General features: G+C 35.0%; 1 protein-coding gene and 1 pseudogene across 1 annotated transcript; both read left to right on the forward strand.

The window, feature by feature from the left end:
• The first annotated feature begins 1,628 nt into the window (after positions 1-1,628).
• On the forward strand, positions 1,629-4,683 carry LOC132292727 (KIN17-like protein; annotated as a pseudogene).
• Positions 4,684-8,161: 3,478 nt separating this feature from the next.
• On the forward strand, positions 8,162-9,976 carry LOC132284912 (uncharacterized). Its single transcript, XM_059787058.1, has one exon. The coding sequence runs from the start codon at positions 9,106-9,108 to the stop codon at positions 9,691-9,693; it is 588 nt and encodes a 195-aa protein (XP_059643041.1). The 5' UTR covers positions 8,162-9,105; the 3' UTR covers positions 9,694-9,976.
• Positions 9,977-15,855: the final 5,879 nt, after the last annotated feature.

Consider the following 15,855-nt stretch of genomic DNA (forward strand, 5'->3'; position numbering starts at 1 on the left):
TTAGGTTGGACGTGGCTGCTTATTATTATTATTTTTTCCCTGTTGTGGTGGCCATGGTTGATTTTAATTTTTTTTTCTACTCTGGTGGTGGTTGTTGTGGTGTCGTGGTGGTTATGGTAGTGTTTAGGTTATCAGGGGTGTTTTAAAATTTTTATTTTTATTTTTTCTATTGTGGTGGTGGCATGGTGGTTATGGTAGCTTCGGGGTGTGTTGGTGTTGTCGTCTTAGCGTGGTGGTGGTGGTGGTGTCTTGGTGTTGTGGTGGTTCTGTTGGCGTTTGGAACGTATAAGTATGGATTGGGAATGATTGTTTTCAAATTTATTTATTATTATTTTACAATTTTGGTGTTTGGATGTGGTGGTTATGGTGGTATATAACTATCTAGCTATTTCAAAAAAATAATATAAAATAAAAATAATAATTTTCTTTTTTTATTTTTTATGTTGTGGTGATAGTTATGATAGTATAAGTATTATTTTATATAAATTATATCTATACCTATGGAAGAAATTGGTCCATTAAATTTAATTAAGAGATTAAATTTATAATTTCATAATTTAAATAGAGTTGTTGATAAATCAAAGGGTTAAAATGTAATTTTATATGATTTTTGAGGTTAGGATGGGATTTCACTGCATATTTTTAAAACCTCAAGAGGTGTCAATATAAAAAAAAGTTATTGATCATTTGTCAAGTAATGTTGACCAAAACCTCTAAGAGTGTAAGTGCAATTTACTTCTTTTTATATATATATATATATATATATATATATATATTTTGTAATGGAGAGAATCCTTTGGAGGAGTAGGTATTGAATGCATTGGGCATTCCAAGCTATAGCCGGCCAATGAAGCAAGTGGCATAAAGCTCACATTCGGGATCAATTCCACAGAGTGGGAGGATTTTTTTTTTTTGTTGGAAAGAAACTCTCTCTATTGTAATTTCCTTTTAGAATGATATTCTTTTATGTGAATAGAGAGTCCTAATATTTCGAATTAAAATTTCTTATTAAATTATTTTTATTATATTTTCTTTTATATAAATATTAATTATATATATATATATATATTCATAATTAGTATCAATTTATCATAAAAATATAAATAATAAATAAATTTATAATTATCATTTTCTAAAATATTAACTTATGATTAGAATTTTATTATTTAAAATAAAACTTATTAAACCCATATTAAACTTTTTTAACATATTAAAAATTAATAAATTACTTAAATAAAAAATACTTTCTTTTTTCATATAATATATTCATAAAAAATTAAGAAATTAATTAATTTTTTTAAAAATTTTGTATTTAAGATATTTATTTAAACAATTAATATTAAAAATTAAAGATAAATTTATGCAAATTTAATTTAAAAAAAACTTGTCTTTAAATTAGTCTGAATTTTTTTCATAATTTATTTTAATAAAAAAATAAATATAATTCAATAAGAAATGACATTATAATTTTTTAATAAAATATAATTTAGACATTAGAATATTACTTTTAGAAACTTTAAACATAGTTAAGGGTTTTATTTATTTATTTTTGGCGGCACTTTACTCTAAAATTAAATAATCTTTCCTAAAGGCCATTTTCGTAATCTTTCACTTACTCTTACCGTCAAGATCACAAAATTGATTGGTGTTTGAAAACAAACCCTAATCGTCTTCATTCAGAAACCCTAATTTTTCTGTAGATTTTCAAGTTTCGTTTCTTGTTAAAAAGGGCACGTGTCCAGTGCCAGAACTGGTTAGTTTTTCTTCATTACCATCTCGAATGTACAATTTTTCATATATAATGTGTAACTTGATTGATGACTTTTTTATATTTTTAATGACTTCTAAAGCATTCCGATTTATCTTCGTTTCATATAAAAGGTCGCATTGTTCAATTTCTGTTTCAAAGGATAAATTAGGGTTACTTTCGCTGTTTAATTCAATTAGGGTACGCGAGCAGCATAAAATGTTGTATGGTTCAATAAAGTGCGATTTTCTTGGTGTTATGAGATGGATAATCCCGTTACTTTCGGCTCTTAATTTAAATTTCACTATGTGGACTGCATGAATTAGATTCATGATGATGTAACTGTTCACTGTTTTCAATTTCGCTATAAGTTATTGGGTTTTTGCTCTCTTTAAATAGCCATTAACCTGATTCCCTTGTGTATTGGAAATTTTTTAAAAATTAAGTGACTATGAGATCTTGAATGATTCTTTCCATTTATTTACTTGTTGAAAGCATCAGTCAAGCAATCATGAGAAATGAAATTGCCTCACTATTTGCCATCGTGTTGGAGATATGGTTTTTAATTTTCTTTTCGAATTTCTTGCTGCCATACATTACTTGATAGTTTGGGTATGGGATTTGACGGACAAATCCAAACCAGACACGTCGATCCTAATATATATAACGATAAGGCAAGAAGTAGTTCAAATGTCATAGTGGAGAGATTTTCCTACTTCTTACATGAAGAGATGGTAAAGTCTTTTTCCACTTCACCTTATTTAAGTTAAATTTCATTCAAGTATTTTCTCAAGTAATAGTAACATCCTGAATTACAATGGAAATATAATAGAGTCCAATACTTAGTGTTGTTCCCTGCATATTGAGAGTGTTGGGAGGGACAAATTCGATATAAACGTAACATTTGATACCATCTACACATACTGGTAGTCTTTAGACATGGACCTGCAGTTTTACACTTGATAGCATGATCTTTTACCATTGCATCAAGTAATATCCCTTAAAATTGTATGAAATATAATGATTCTTGAACACTGATGATGCAGCTAGACTGGAACTTGAGCCAATCTCAAACACTATTGCTGCACCACCTAAGCTAGCTCAAACAGGCTTTACCTCTGTTCAGCTCGTTGACATCCCTATTTCCGGTTATGTTATTTGTATGATTTTAACATGAAGATTTGGAGTGAGGGCTTGTCTTTACATCGATGCTTAGAAACGGGCTTTTGGATTTTTTCTGATTTGGTCGCCCAATAATTAGGTTGGTTTTGGAAATCTATATTAGGGTTTCTTTAACATTGGCATAAAATTATGAGGGTTTTCTAAATTTTGCAGCCAATCTGTGGAATAGTGGTCTGAATTGATCCATCCTGTTCTTGCATTGACAAAGTTCTGGCTTTGCTTGGGAATTTCAATGGGAAAGAACAAATTTTTAACACCCAAGGCAAATTGCGAACCAAATAAAGGCGAAGGGTCTCCAGAATCTTCAATGATACTGCCAGATGTGTCAGAAACAGTGCAGGGACGAGAACGGCTTTAAGTGCCATTGTATGAGTGAGACTCACCAACGCCAAATGCAGGTCTTTGGCCAAGGCCCTAACCGAATCATAGATGGCTACTCCAAGGAGTTTGAGAACACCTTCCTTAAGCACATGAAGTGCAGCCACCGTTTTAGCTGTATCGCAGCCACCGTTTTAGCTGTATCGCAGCCACCGTTGTATACAATGAATATAGTTTGGATCGTCATCATATTCATATGAATTCCACTCAGTGGACTACGTTGACTGAGTTTATGAAGTATTTGGGTCGAACTGGCAAGTGCAAGGTTGAGGAGACCCCGAAAGGGTGGTTTATTACTTATATAGATAGAGACTCGGAGACCCTTTTTAGGGAAAGGATGAAAAATAAGCGAATTAAGGCTGGTGTTGTAGAGGAAGAGAAGCAAGAGAGGGAAATTAGAAAGCAAATCGAAAGGGCAGAACAGTTAATGACCGTGGCAAATGGGGATGCACAATCTTTGGGCTTTGCACTGCTGCCACTGCTAAAGTCAGAGGGTGGTTAGAAAATTGCATTTGCACTTGGTTCCTCTTCAAAACAAATTGAAAAAGAAAAAGGCAAGAGCTCCAATTTGGTATTTGAAGAGGCGGAGAATGATGCTAACAGAGAGAAAGTCAAAGACAACGGCAAATCAGTAAAGGGTTGGGGGAGGTAGTAAATCTGCTTTGGATGATTTGATGAGAGAGAACGAGAAGGCAAAGGCGCAGACTAATAGAAAGGATTATTGATTATGTGAAGGAATCATTGTTAATGTCATGAGCAAGGCACTGGCTGAAAAGGGGTTCTATAAGCAAAAGGGTGTTGTGCGTAAGGTGATTGATAAATACGTGGGGGAAATTGAAATGCTTGAAAGTAAGCGAGTGCTAAGGATTGATCAGGAAGAGCTCGAAACAGTGATTCCACAAATTAGGGTTTTATTGAGAATAGTTAATGGGGCATATCGGGGACCAAGTGCATGCTTGCTTGAGTAGACACAGAATTTTTGTGCCAAGGTGCAGATTGAGAAGGGTTTATATGATGGCAGGGTGCTCCAGTCTGTTGAATATGAGGATATATGCAAAGTTTTCCAGTGAGATCTTCATTGGTAGGTCATTGAAATCCATGATTGCAAGGCTTCATTATGAGTTTAATTAGGATGTTGCTAACTGTGCTTCAATTCTAAGTTTGTGAGCCTTGACTTCTGTAAGGTTAAAATTGTCTTTTTAGTATCTCATTATTTATTTGTCATAATTCACTGCATGCAAACAAAACATAGGTCATATGCATACGCCTATACTGGCTTTAATCATGCATACATGTATGTGAATTTGTGAACTTATCACATCTCCATGTGCAAATGATTGCTGGGATAAGTAATTGAAGCTTTCAATAATTATAAATGTTTCCCTTTTCAAGAACATTACTAAACAGACCAAAAGTGTGGGCAGCCTATATATGAGCTCTTGGTCTCAATATGGATGTTTCATTTTTCATTCAAAAAGATAGATGATTCAATGAATCCTAACAGCTTTGCCCAACAAAAAGGTAAGATCTTATTTTGATATTTACGTTGTTGTCCATTAACTGTTCATGCTCTGTGTGTGTTTGTTCTTGTGTTTATGGGCATTCGGTCATCCATGATTAAGCAACACCGCACCCCTCATCTGATCTTTGATCAGCCTTTATTAGGGAGCTCTTGGTGATCCCTGAAATTGTAATAACTGCTTGATAAATCATATTATCATGTTTAAAAATAGGTTAAATATTGAATTGAAAATGGGTACAGGTACAACTAATAGATTATTATTTTCATTCGTTCTGGTTCAGCTCTATTTCTTACCATACGAGTTTTGTGTTTTTGTCCATCCTTAATGCACTCTAACAGATTAAAATTTGTTAGATAATCCAGTATTGAAAGTTGGAACAGTTTGTGAAAATAAAAGTGCAATGGAACAGATAAAAGATGACACCATGATCATCTCCCTTAACCCTTAGACACGCTGTTCATTATCTACCCTGTACCTTTCGTTGCCACCATGATATATTCCTCAAAAATACATCAAATAATGAAATTTAGTCGTATTGATTATAGTATTTCTGGATTTTCATGATTTTTTATGAAGGCAAAAGATGAGGATCATGATGATTGATGGGATTGTTGAATCAAATATTTTGAAGGTTGAGTCCATCTGGAGGATGAAGAGATTCCATTTACTATGTTACACATCAACATAAATCCTCTGTTCACCGATCTAGTGCTCTCAACTAGCACTCAATTTGAAGATTCAAGGGGGCTGCATATTCAAGTACGGTTTTATGGTTGGAATAATGATCACTCAATCTGATTGTGGACCTGCATAGTGTTCATATGAGAAATTGCTTATATAGAAGGTTTTGTTTAAAATGTGACAAGTCAGTTTTGTCTCCTCTCCTGTTAAAGTGAAACGTAGAGGGTTCAAGTATGTGTTGTTTGCGGGAGTTATTTGCCATGAAAAAAAAAGACCAGTTTTATCTGAATCGAGTATGCGTTTAATTGTAGCATTTTCTTTTTGCACCATAGCGCAATTGCGTTCTGAAAGTTGCATATTTTTTTATCAGTATTTCCCATGTCCAGATCTTCTTTATCTAAGCATGTTAGACATTTTAGCTGTACAAGCATTGGTAATGTACTGTCAATGGCATGAACCGTTTGTTGAGGCTTCGTGGCAAAAAAGTGTTTGGCAACTGTTATTCTTACCGGTTCTGCAGGGAATATCAGACTATGTACAAGTTCAGGAAGGTTTAGAAAGTGTTTTTACTATGAATGCGGTGAAGAAACAGAATGAAAAATAGGAGTTTATAATCTCTTAAGACCTAGAAAGCTGAAAGTTTGAATTCTATTAGGACTTTTATGATGGTGACAAGTGATTCGAGGGAATAACATAAAGGAAAGTTGATGTATTCCAATCTTCCAATGTGAAGATATATATCTGTGTACAAGACTAAAGTAGGCTTAGTGTTTTACCTGCTTTCCTTTCTTTTCTTTGTTTCAGATTCTCACCCAATCTTGCTAATGTCAGCAGAAGCACCCTACTACTTTACCTTCTCTCTTTTTTTTTTCACTTTACAATTTATTATCTCTACACATTTAAAAATTAGTCCCTCTAAAAGAACAGGAAAATTTAGATTTTACATTTGAGTAGGGGAAAAAAATCTTGTGGACATGTTTAAGTGTGATTGGAGTCATGGACCATTATATGCCTTGATTTAGTATCATCTTTTTATTCTATATCGTTTTTGCCAAAGCCATATCAGTGCATGCATAGCATTTGAAAAGAAATAAGGGATGGGGTTAGGAATTCAATTAGGACTATTTCAAGGCTCAATTAATAATAGGGTAAAGTGCAAATAACCCCCCTGAACTATGGGGAAATTTGCAACTAACCCCCTGAACTACCAAAAATGCAAAAAACCCCTCAAATTATACAAAAAAGTTGCAGATCACCCCATCCGGTGACCGGCCGTCCAAAAATGAGCGCGTGATTCACACGCGACAGACAAACTAAGTTTTTTGGACAATAATGCCCTTCTATATATGAAAATACCAAATTATCCTATAACCACCACCACCGTCGTCTACGACCACCACCACCTTCTGCAACCACCAACATAACCACCACCACCGTCCGCAACCACCAACATAACCACCACGAAACCCTCCTGAACTCATGCCAAAACACACCGTTAAACGAAATCAAACCCACCACCATCACTACCACCTCCATCGGCATCTCAACGGCACACCACCAAACCCAATCGAACCAGTACACAAACCCACAGCCACCACCCCAATCCCGCCACCACCATCACCCGTCATCACCAACCACAGCCTAACCTTCTCTCCATCAAACCCATCACACACCGTGAAACCAAACCCCCACTAACCCACTGCCATCACCCCCTTCAATCACAATCTCTGGTTCTCCCTCGGGAACGAAGGCGGTATGGAACTGCTACTCGGTGGCGTCGAATTCCGGTCTGATAGCGGAGCACTAGTATGGGCGGCGATGGATCCGTATGCGAGCAACGAAGCTTTCAATTGCAGCAACGGCGATCTGTTCAAGTGGAAGCACTTGTGGAGAATGATTGCGGAGTAATTTGGGGTCGATGAAAACGAGAAGTGGGTGACCGTCCCGATCGGAACAGGGAGGTTGGTGGATGAGGCGAAGCTCGGCCGCTGTGCAGCTAAGCCGCAACCAGCCCATCGCCGCGAGTTAACCATGGCCGAACCAGCCCATTGCCGTTCAGCCCACCTTGCTCGCCGGTCCTCTCCACCATCCGAGCTCATTCCAGCTGTCACCGCAAGAGACGGTGGCGGGGCAGGCGCAGGAGATGACGGCAGCGAGATCCCAGCGGCGACGAGGATGATTTGGGTTTTGACGCGTCGACTCCGCATCGTCACCATAATCGCCGACTTACCTCCTCTTCCGTCACCATAATCGCCGCCGCCGCCACCATCTTTTTCCTTCATTTTCTTCATGATTCAATCTCCAGCCTGATGCTTCTCTCTCTCTTCAATCTCCAATGTTATATATATATATAAACACATATATATAAATTCAGAAACACACCAGAAATATATATATATATATATATATATATATATATATATATATATGTTTATTTATTATTTTATTTCTTTATATATATATATATATAATCATAAGGGCAATTCAGACTTTTTATTTTTCCGGTTAAGTCGGTCACCGGAATGGACTGAAATGCAACAAATTCATAATTTAGGGGGTTTTTTTTAGTTTAGGGGGGTTAGTTGCAATTTGTCAATAGTACAGGGGGTTATTTGCACTTTACCCTTAATAATATTTGAGTTCTGTTTTGCTGTTACCCTATACAATTATTAGAAACCTAGCTGACTAGTGTGCTATTCTAATTTTCTGCAAGCAACAGAACTTTGTTTCATTTGAAAATTAGGACAAACCATAGAGGATCACGATGTTGATTGCATTTTTTTTTCTTTGATGTTCCCAAGGGATATGGTAGTAGTTGTTGGAAAACGATTGATATTAAGTAGTAATAGTTGTCTCAATTACAACATTTTATTATTGAATAGTGACTAAATATAATACATATTTATATATCTAGACACGTTTATATCTCATTATTGTACAGTATTTGTTAACATTGAGCTTGCAATTTCGGCGAAGAATCAGCCTTGTTTACCTCTTCGAGTTACTCCCACTGGATTTCCTTCGTCTTTCTGTGTTTTCCTTTTCTTTTTGAATTACTAGTTTAAAGAAATGTGCCTCAATTTCATAAAATTTTACGCGGCTCTTTTATTTGCATGTTCCTCCTGAAAATCCCTTGGGGATGTTTGTTTGTCACCGATTGCTTTACAGACACAGTCCAAAAATCTTTTCCAATGCATGTAATGATATATAAGGTTTCACAAACATGGTGGTAACATCTTTGGAAGCTATACTACACTACAAATTTGGGTTCTAGTCCATTTGGTGAGTTTCCAATCAAACAAACACATAGTCCAAACACCTTTTGAACATGAGACTTTCCTTCATGAGTTTCATTTTTTAGCTCTGTAACCAAACAAGTTGTAGCACCCATGTTTAAGCCCATTGTATGGTATAGTATATATGGTTCAGGAGAGATAAAAAGGAGGGGTAGGGTAGGCCACACTACCCATAACAGCAAAGTGGTTGGCACTTTTATTTAAATCACCTAACATCAAGTGGCTATTTAGAAATCAAGACCCTTTATAAAAAACCATTTGAACAAGACACCATTATTTCCCAGTCTTCCCACCCAACATGGATGGTCCGTCTCACCAAAAGGCCTTCCATTCTCTCCATGTTTTCTCCGTGAAGTCACCACCATCTTCTACCTTAAGCTCCATGAAACTCAAAACCCTAGTTCACACACTCATCTTGTCACGTGTGTGTCGCGTGGCTCGTGCTCTCTCCAAAGTAAAGTCCATTCTCATTGAGCTTCTTAAGGAAATCCCACTCTCTCACTTCATATACCCCATGAAGATGAAGAAGAAGAAGAAGAAGAAGAAGAAGAAGAAGAAAACCTTTGGTTCATTTCGAATGCACTATAACTGGTGCTCTTCTCATGTCTTGCCAATGCCTCTTGACAGGTTTCCTACAAGCCATGTTTATTATGATTCTACATGGAATTCTATTGTTTCTACCGAGTGTGATGATAGTGCGGAGTCACAGCTCTCCGGTTACCTCCATTGGCTCGAAGAGAAGGTTCGTGACAATTCTAAGACAGAGGACATGAACGAGATTGATCGGCTCGCTGATATGTTCATTGCAAACTGCCATGAGAAATTCAAGTTGGAGAAACAAGAATCTTACAGGAGATTCCAAGAAATGATGGCTAGAAGTGTGTGAGAAGGGTCTTTATAACTATTTTCTCTTTTTGTTTCTTATTGACTTTTGTTACAATTTTTTTTTTTTTTTTTGTGTACTCCAAGATGGGGATTGGAGAATTGTAGATGATGGGGGGTGTGGAGAATTGTTCAATTCTGGTGTTTATTGTTATGCTGGTGGAAATTAATTAAGCTTCTAAATCCCTAGAGCCTGGTAGTTTTCTTGAAATTTTGACTTATTAGTGATGGATTTTGGATAAGTTTCTGGTGCTAATTTTGAGTAAAATTTGCAGGTATTAGTGCTAGTTTTTGTGGTATGTGTAAAAGTACTATAACACCCTGTGTCTTTACAGATGACTAGTGCATAAATTTCCCATTCAAACAAAAAAGACGTTAGTTGTCTCTAGTTTTCTTATTGGCCCTCTATTTATTTTTTTGATATTGAAAGCACCAAACTCAGTGTCTCACCTAATACTACAATAGTGAAGGTTTTGGTTTTGAATGATTTGAAGCAGTGGTTTGTCATGCCAATTGCAAGTATGTTGAGTACGTGTCATATTATTATTATAGTTGTTGAAACCCATTTTTGTTGTGATTCGCTTAATAATCATTTAGGTCCATCCGCAAATTAAGCTTAGCCTAAGTAGGACCAGGTCGGCCCCTCCTTTTTATATTAATTTTGGAATAAGTTTCTCTCAATATGGGGCCCCTTTTAATGCGCTTTTGATTTCGAGTGAAAAAGCTGTAACACACACTAAACTAAAACAGTGCGTTAATTATTAATTAATTGAGTATATTTTATCCAGAGAAGTGAAGTGATTTACAAAAGTTGAAACGGCGGATTAATTAATTTTATAGATCATTATCCATATTTACTATATTTGACTGTGTTATCATGTATATTATAGTTCAATTATCATTTTCTTGCAGGGCTCAATTATCAATAAAGCACGATTATAGTTCAATTATCACTAGTCTATATTGCGCAGCAGTTTGGATCACTATCAAAACTGAATTGGTGGTACCGGATAGAACCAGCTATATTATATATATATATATATATATATATATATTGTTGTTCCATAAATACTTCATATTATGATTTGGAAAGTAACTAAAAAGTCTTCTTGCATTATGCATCATTTCTCACTCTTTACCTGCACTTGGTAACCCCTTGGTTACGAATCGAATCTTTGTAGTTTCAAATGCCTAAATATATATATCCTGTTCTTTCTTATGCACTTTCACCATAAAGTATACAATGTTTGTGAATATTTACACATGGCACTGTCAATAATGCATTGTCATTTCTTTTACTTTTTAAAGTGAATAGTGAACGTTCGAGTTTTCAAAAGAGCAAAGTAGTGTATTTGAATTTCTTACCAATGACAAAAAACAGAAAAAAAAATAATAATAATAAAAATAAAAGAACTACTTCATCTTATGCTTTAGAAGAACTAAAACCAGTCAAGTGATGCTTTTAGGCAGAGTTGTTTCGGATGCAAAGTGGGGTGCTGAGGCATCAACAATGCTTCTTTCATCTCCAGTGTTTCTTTATTCCAAAACTTCTTTTCTTGCTTTTTTAATATGTGTGTGTGTGTGTGTGTGTGTGTGTGTGTGTGTGTGAGAGAGAGAGAGAGAGAGAGAGAGAGAGTTCAAAGAATCAATCAGCAGAGGCAATTTGGTTCCTTTGGTCTCCCTGTCCTTGATTCTATGAAATTGCCTTTGCATAAAAGTGAAAGCCTCAATTTTCTTGGGATTTTATTCCTATTTGGATAAGTGTTTAGAGTAGGAGAAGATGTGGGGTTGTCTTTCTACTTATCATCTAAAATGTTGTGGCCTGTATGACTCTTCACACCTTAAACTGGAGCAATAAAGCTAGTGCGGTACATGCCTACAAAGGGCTCATTTTAATTAGGCATGAGCATGGTTTGCAATATTGGTCAATACGCGATCTTTTTTTAAGTTCGATACGTGATTCGTATCGGTCAGTTTACACTGATTTTGTCCGAATCCGTTACACCGCGATCGCGACCGTGACCGATACTGCAAACCATGAGTCAAGTGCAATTACTAAAATTGAACCTAGTTTTAAATGAAATCATTCATTTGTTTTGATACTTCCAACCAATAGTTGTAATTTAGTAGTATCTCCTCTACTTTTAAAAATAAATTTATGAGTGTTCAAGTCTTTCAGGGACTTGGAACATATTCGGTTTCATTCACTTTGACAAATAAAAAATTTAAAAGGAAAGTAAATTGCATGGAATTGGAATTGAAATTGAAATTGGAGAAAAAATAGTTTAAACTTTGAATTGAATTTTCTTTAATTCAAATTTTAAGTCATCAATTCTACGCATCCGAACATAACTTTAGACTATTTGCGTAATGCAGCATCTCAGAGTTTAAGAAAGCAAAAAGGCAGTTGTCGATGCTCGGAGGAAGCCCCAAAGTTTAAGATTGAGAAATGATGGTATAGAAAGTAATGGTGCTTCTTTTAGGACTACCTTTTTGCAACATGCTTCTCCTACAAACCCACTATCAAAATTTTGAAGAATAATATGATACGTGGTACATGCTACAAGTCTACAAGACTCATTATGATTAGGTGGAGCCCATTTTCATCAACTCGGATCCATGGTAAGTAGCAGTAGGCCCAATAAGTAGACATAAATACACAATAAGCTATTATAAACCAAGCCCATAACTAGTACCGGCTCAAACTACGATTCGTGGCCCAAATATGGGACTAAGGATGCTCTCTGTCTGTTGTCCAATTTGCAAATAAATTAGAGTTGATGTCTGTCAAATCAATATTTACACACACATACTCCGTGTGTGTGGATCATTGTGTTGAGGGTAATGATTTGCCACCTAAATCACCCTGAAATTATTTTAGAAAACCGAGTTCTTGAATCCTGGTCATCATAAGTGAAGGGCAACGTTGTAGCTATATTTTGGGCAATAATGCAAGTTTTAAGCAATTTAATTAGAATCCAGGAACTAATTAGTCACAGTTGGACTAAATCATTGCTATTTTCCATATAGAATGGAAGGGAAAACATTTTATTGGAAACATTTTTTTGGAAACTATTAGAACAATATATTTTAGTTTTTCCATTGCTCATAATTCATTATTGGGTACAATCCGTTCTTGAAACATCTACATTATTTATCATCAATTTTTACTAATCAATAATCAAACATAATTTGCCCTAAGCCATAGCCACGTTGGCAGAGGTCTGGCTTTAAAATCACACTCTGAGGGAAAAAAATTAAAAAAAACAAACATATTTCTTAATCATAACAGAACTAATTGCCAAATTAATTTTACATGTTTTCTTGTACACTCTTGAGACATGCATGCCGCAGGTCATAGTCATATAAGTCTACAATACAAATAACAAATCAACGCTGAAAATATATATATCTATATATATAATCAAATAAAATAATAAAGACTATAAATAAACTGATTGTTACTGGAAAAAGAAAGATTAGAACAAAAATGAAGACCCAAGAAAGATAACTTCTTCCCTGTTAGGATCCTACAAAATTTGGTAAAGATGATCAAAGTTGCTAGTTCTGGGTAGGGTTGGGGACGCTTTGCGGCGCCGTCCTCAGGCTTTGATCAACAGATTTCTGAGGATCTTTGGTGGCTGCAGCACTCAGCTTGTGTAGATCTTCAAACACAGCATCACTACTTGTAGAGAACAACAATTTCCTTGATTGGTATGATCTCTTTTCATGGTACTGAATATGTAATGAAGAGCACATGATGATCAAGATCATGTGAACTAGAATCAAAGAACATATCATCAGAACACCCAGAGTTTTGCAGCTGATCTTCATCAGAGTACTGATCACTACTGGTTGTGTGAACAAAAAGATGGAAGGGTGAGAGTAGGTTATATCTATCTATCTATCTATCTATATATATATGACAGCATATATGCATGCTCGCTGATCTCACTGCATGTGGTTTGTCACGACCTTATGATAAAATATATATGTACATATTAAAATTTTGAAGTGTAACAAATGTTTGTGTTTGTGAATAGTTAATGAAAGAAAGCTAGTATATATATAGATCGCTTAATGAAAAATTTCCCTAATCTTGAATTGGTTGTTGCAACTTGGAAGCAGCGGATCATGTGATGCTGAATTGACTATTACTAATTTACTATATATTTTCTGACTACAAACACAGATTAAACTATAAAATTCATGTGATTAAACACGTGAATCCTAATCACCAACTATGCTTGTTATAAATTTATGTGTGAATTTATAATTAATCAGTTCTTTAAATTTAATTAATTAGATTTTTTATGTGTGAATCTGTGGTACTAGTACCACTGCACTAGTCAACCGATTTAGTTGTAAAGGTCTTCTATTATTCAAAGTATAGCATGTGTACAATCTTTTAGCCCCATTACTTTTAGGGTCCTAGCTGGCTTATCACCTAAAAATTATTATTTTCTTTGAAGGATCTTCTTTTTCCAATATCGATATACATATGGTTGAATATGTAACATGGAGTTCAAGAATTATATATTGAACTTTTTATAATAACACCCCATCGATTATGCATCTTGGTGAACAAAAAAAGAAAAAAGAAAAAACCTCATTATAGCTAAATGGGACTTGTTTTCTTCAACCAAGTTTTTTTTTTTTTTTGGAGAATTCTTCTTCTTCAACCATGTTGCATTAGAAAAAATAATAACAATTTTGGTGCAGAAAATGTTTGTATTGATGACAAATTGTGGCACTATTCAAATTATGTCCCTCAAATAAAGAGAAGTGATAATCAAAATAAGTATCCACGTTTTGTCGGTCAGGTATACTCTGATCAAGTTAGTAATCGATCAACGTATGTTATACCTTTCAAGTTAATTGGTTAACTTTATTTTTATAAGAGATGAAGCGATGACTACGTTTGAGTCTGAAATTCCTCCCATTCCCTTATCCGCTACAATTTTGAAAGAGATATTAATAGATCTTTGTTATTGTTTCAATTCCCTCTCCACGTCAACTTAATTATCAGTTTGTTTGTCAATATTCATCACTGAAATCTTCAGTGCCAAACATCGCCTTATGATAAGTGTATTATGCTTGTCCCTCATCTTGTAGCTTCTTCAATCTTCTCTAAATTTAGGTGAAATAATGCATTGTAGTGGGAATATATGACACTGTGACCTAACTGTACCTGACATTGAAAATAGCATGTCTGTATCTTTTAACCACCAAGTCTTAGCTGGTTCATCTGCTAATGTTTCATTACTCTTACTAATAATTCAATTATATATTCATCAACCATCTTCTTGTTTTGTTGATTAACATTTAACATGGAAATCAACACCTTTATATAATTTACTCCCATCACCCATCTTGGTGTTATTTTTTGCGTCGGTAACTACGGTATGTTCTTTAAATTTTAATTTATATATAGCAAAACTACATTACATTTGTTGAAGTGAAAATCAGCGCGATTTAGAACGACAACGTTTACCTGTAAAACAATAGAAATTATGTCACCTCAATTGGCACCGGTGGGATGCCGACCGAGAATCCTCGGACAATCAAGTCCTTAGAATTGTATAACCGAAAAGTGATTCTGTATTAAATGTTCAGGAGTTTTTTTTTTATCTTTTGTTTAATAGCCATCAACTATATTTATGGTTACATTGTGATCTAAAAGGTTACGTAGATGTCGATCAGAGAAATTCAGTTTATCGTTTCTAACTAATTTTCTCTATCTTTGTTAACTCAATGATATCATAGAGTTTTATTATACTATTTTCTAAGAAGTTAAAGGAAACAGTACGATTAAGATATTGATCAAACTTATAGATATTTTTTCCCAAACAACACAGTGTGGTGGTAAAATTCCCATCCAAAAAACTTCACGGACATAAAGATTATCTTCTAGCATGAAATCCATAAAGATATCTAAATGAAAAAATAAAAATGAGATATTTATAGAGAAATTGGTGTTATGTTTAGGTTAACTCGCATTACCATCGGGTGCACATGTTCGGCCCGAACAATTAGTTGCACCAGTTCGACCAGGCCGGTTCAGTCACGCCCCCATTTGACCGGTGGCCCTAAGAGTCAATCTTCTAATGTGCCTGCCACTCCCGATGAAAGAACTACTTTTGGATTTAATTTTTTATTTACATCT

This window comes from Cornus florida, unplaced genomic scaffold (genome assembly GCF_030987335.1).
Source record: "Cornus florida cultivar Cherokee Brave unplaced genomic scaffold, ASM3098733v1 CherokeeBrave_3.0.0_Hap2_Chr02, whole genome shotgun sequence".
Lineage (NCBI taxonomy): Eukaryota > Viridiplantae > Streptophyta > Magnoliopsida > Cornales > Cornaceae > Cornus > Cornus florida.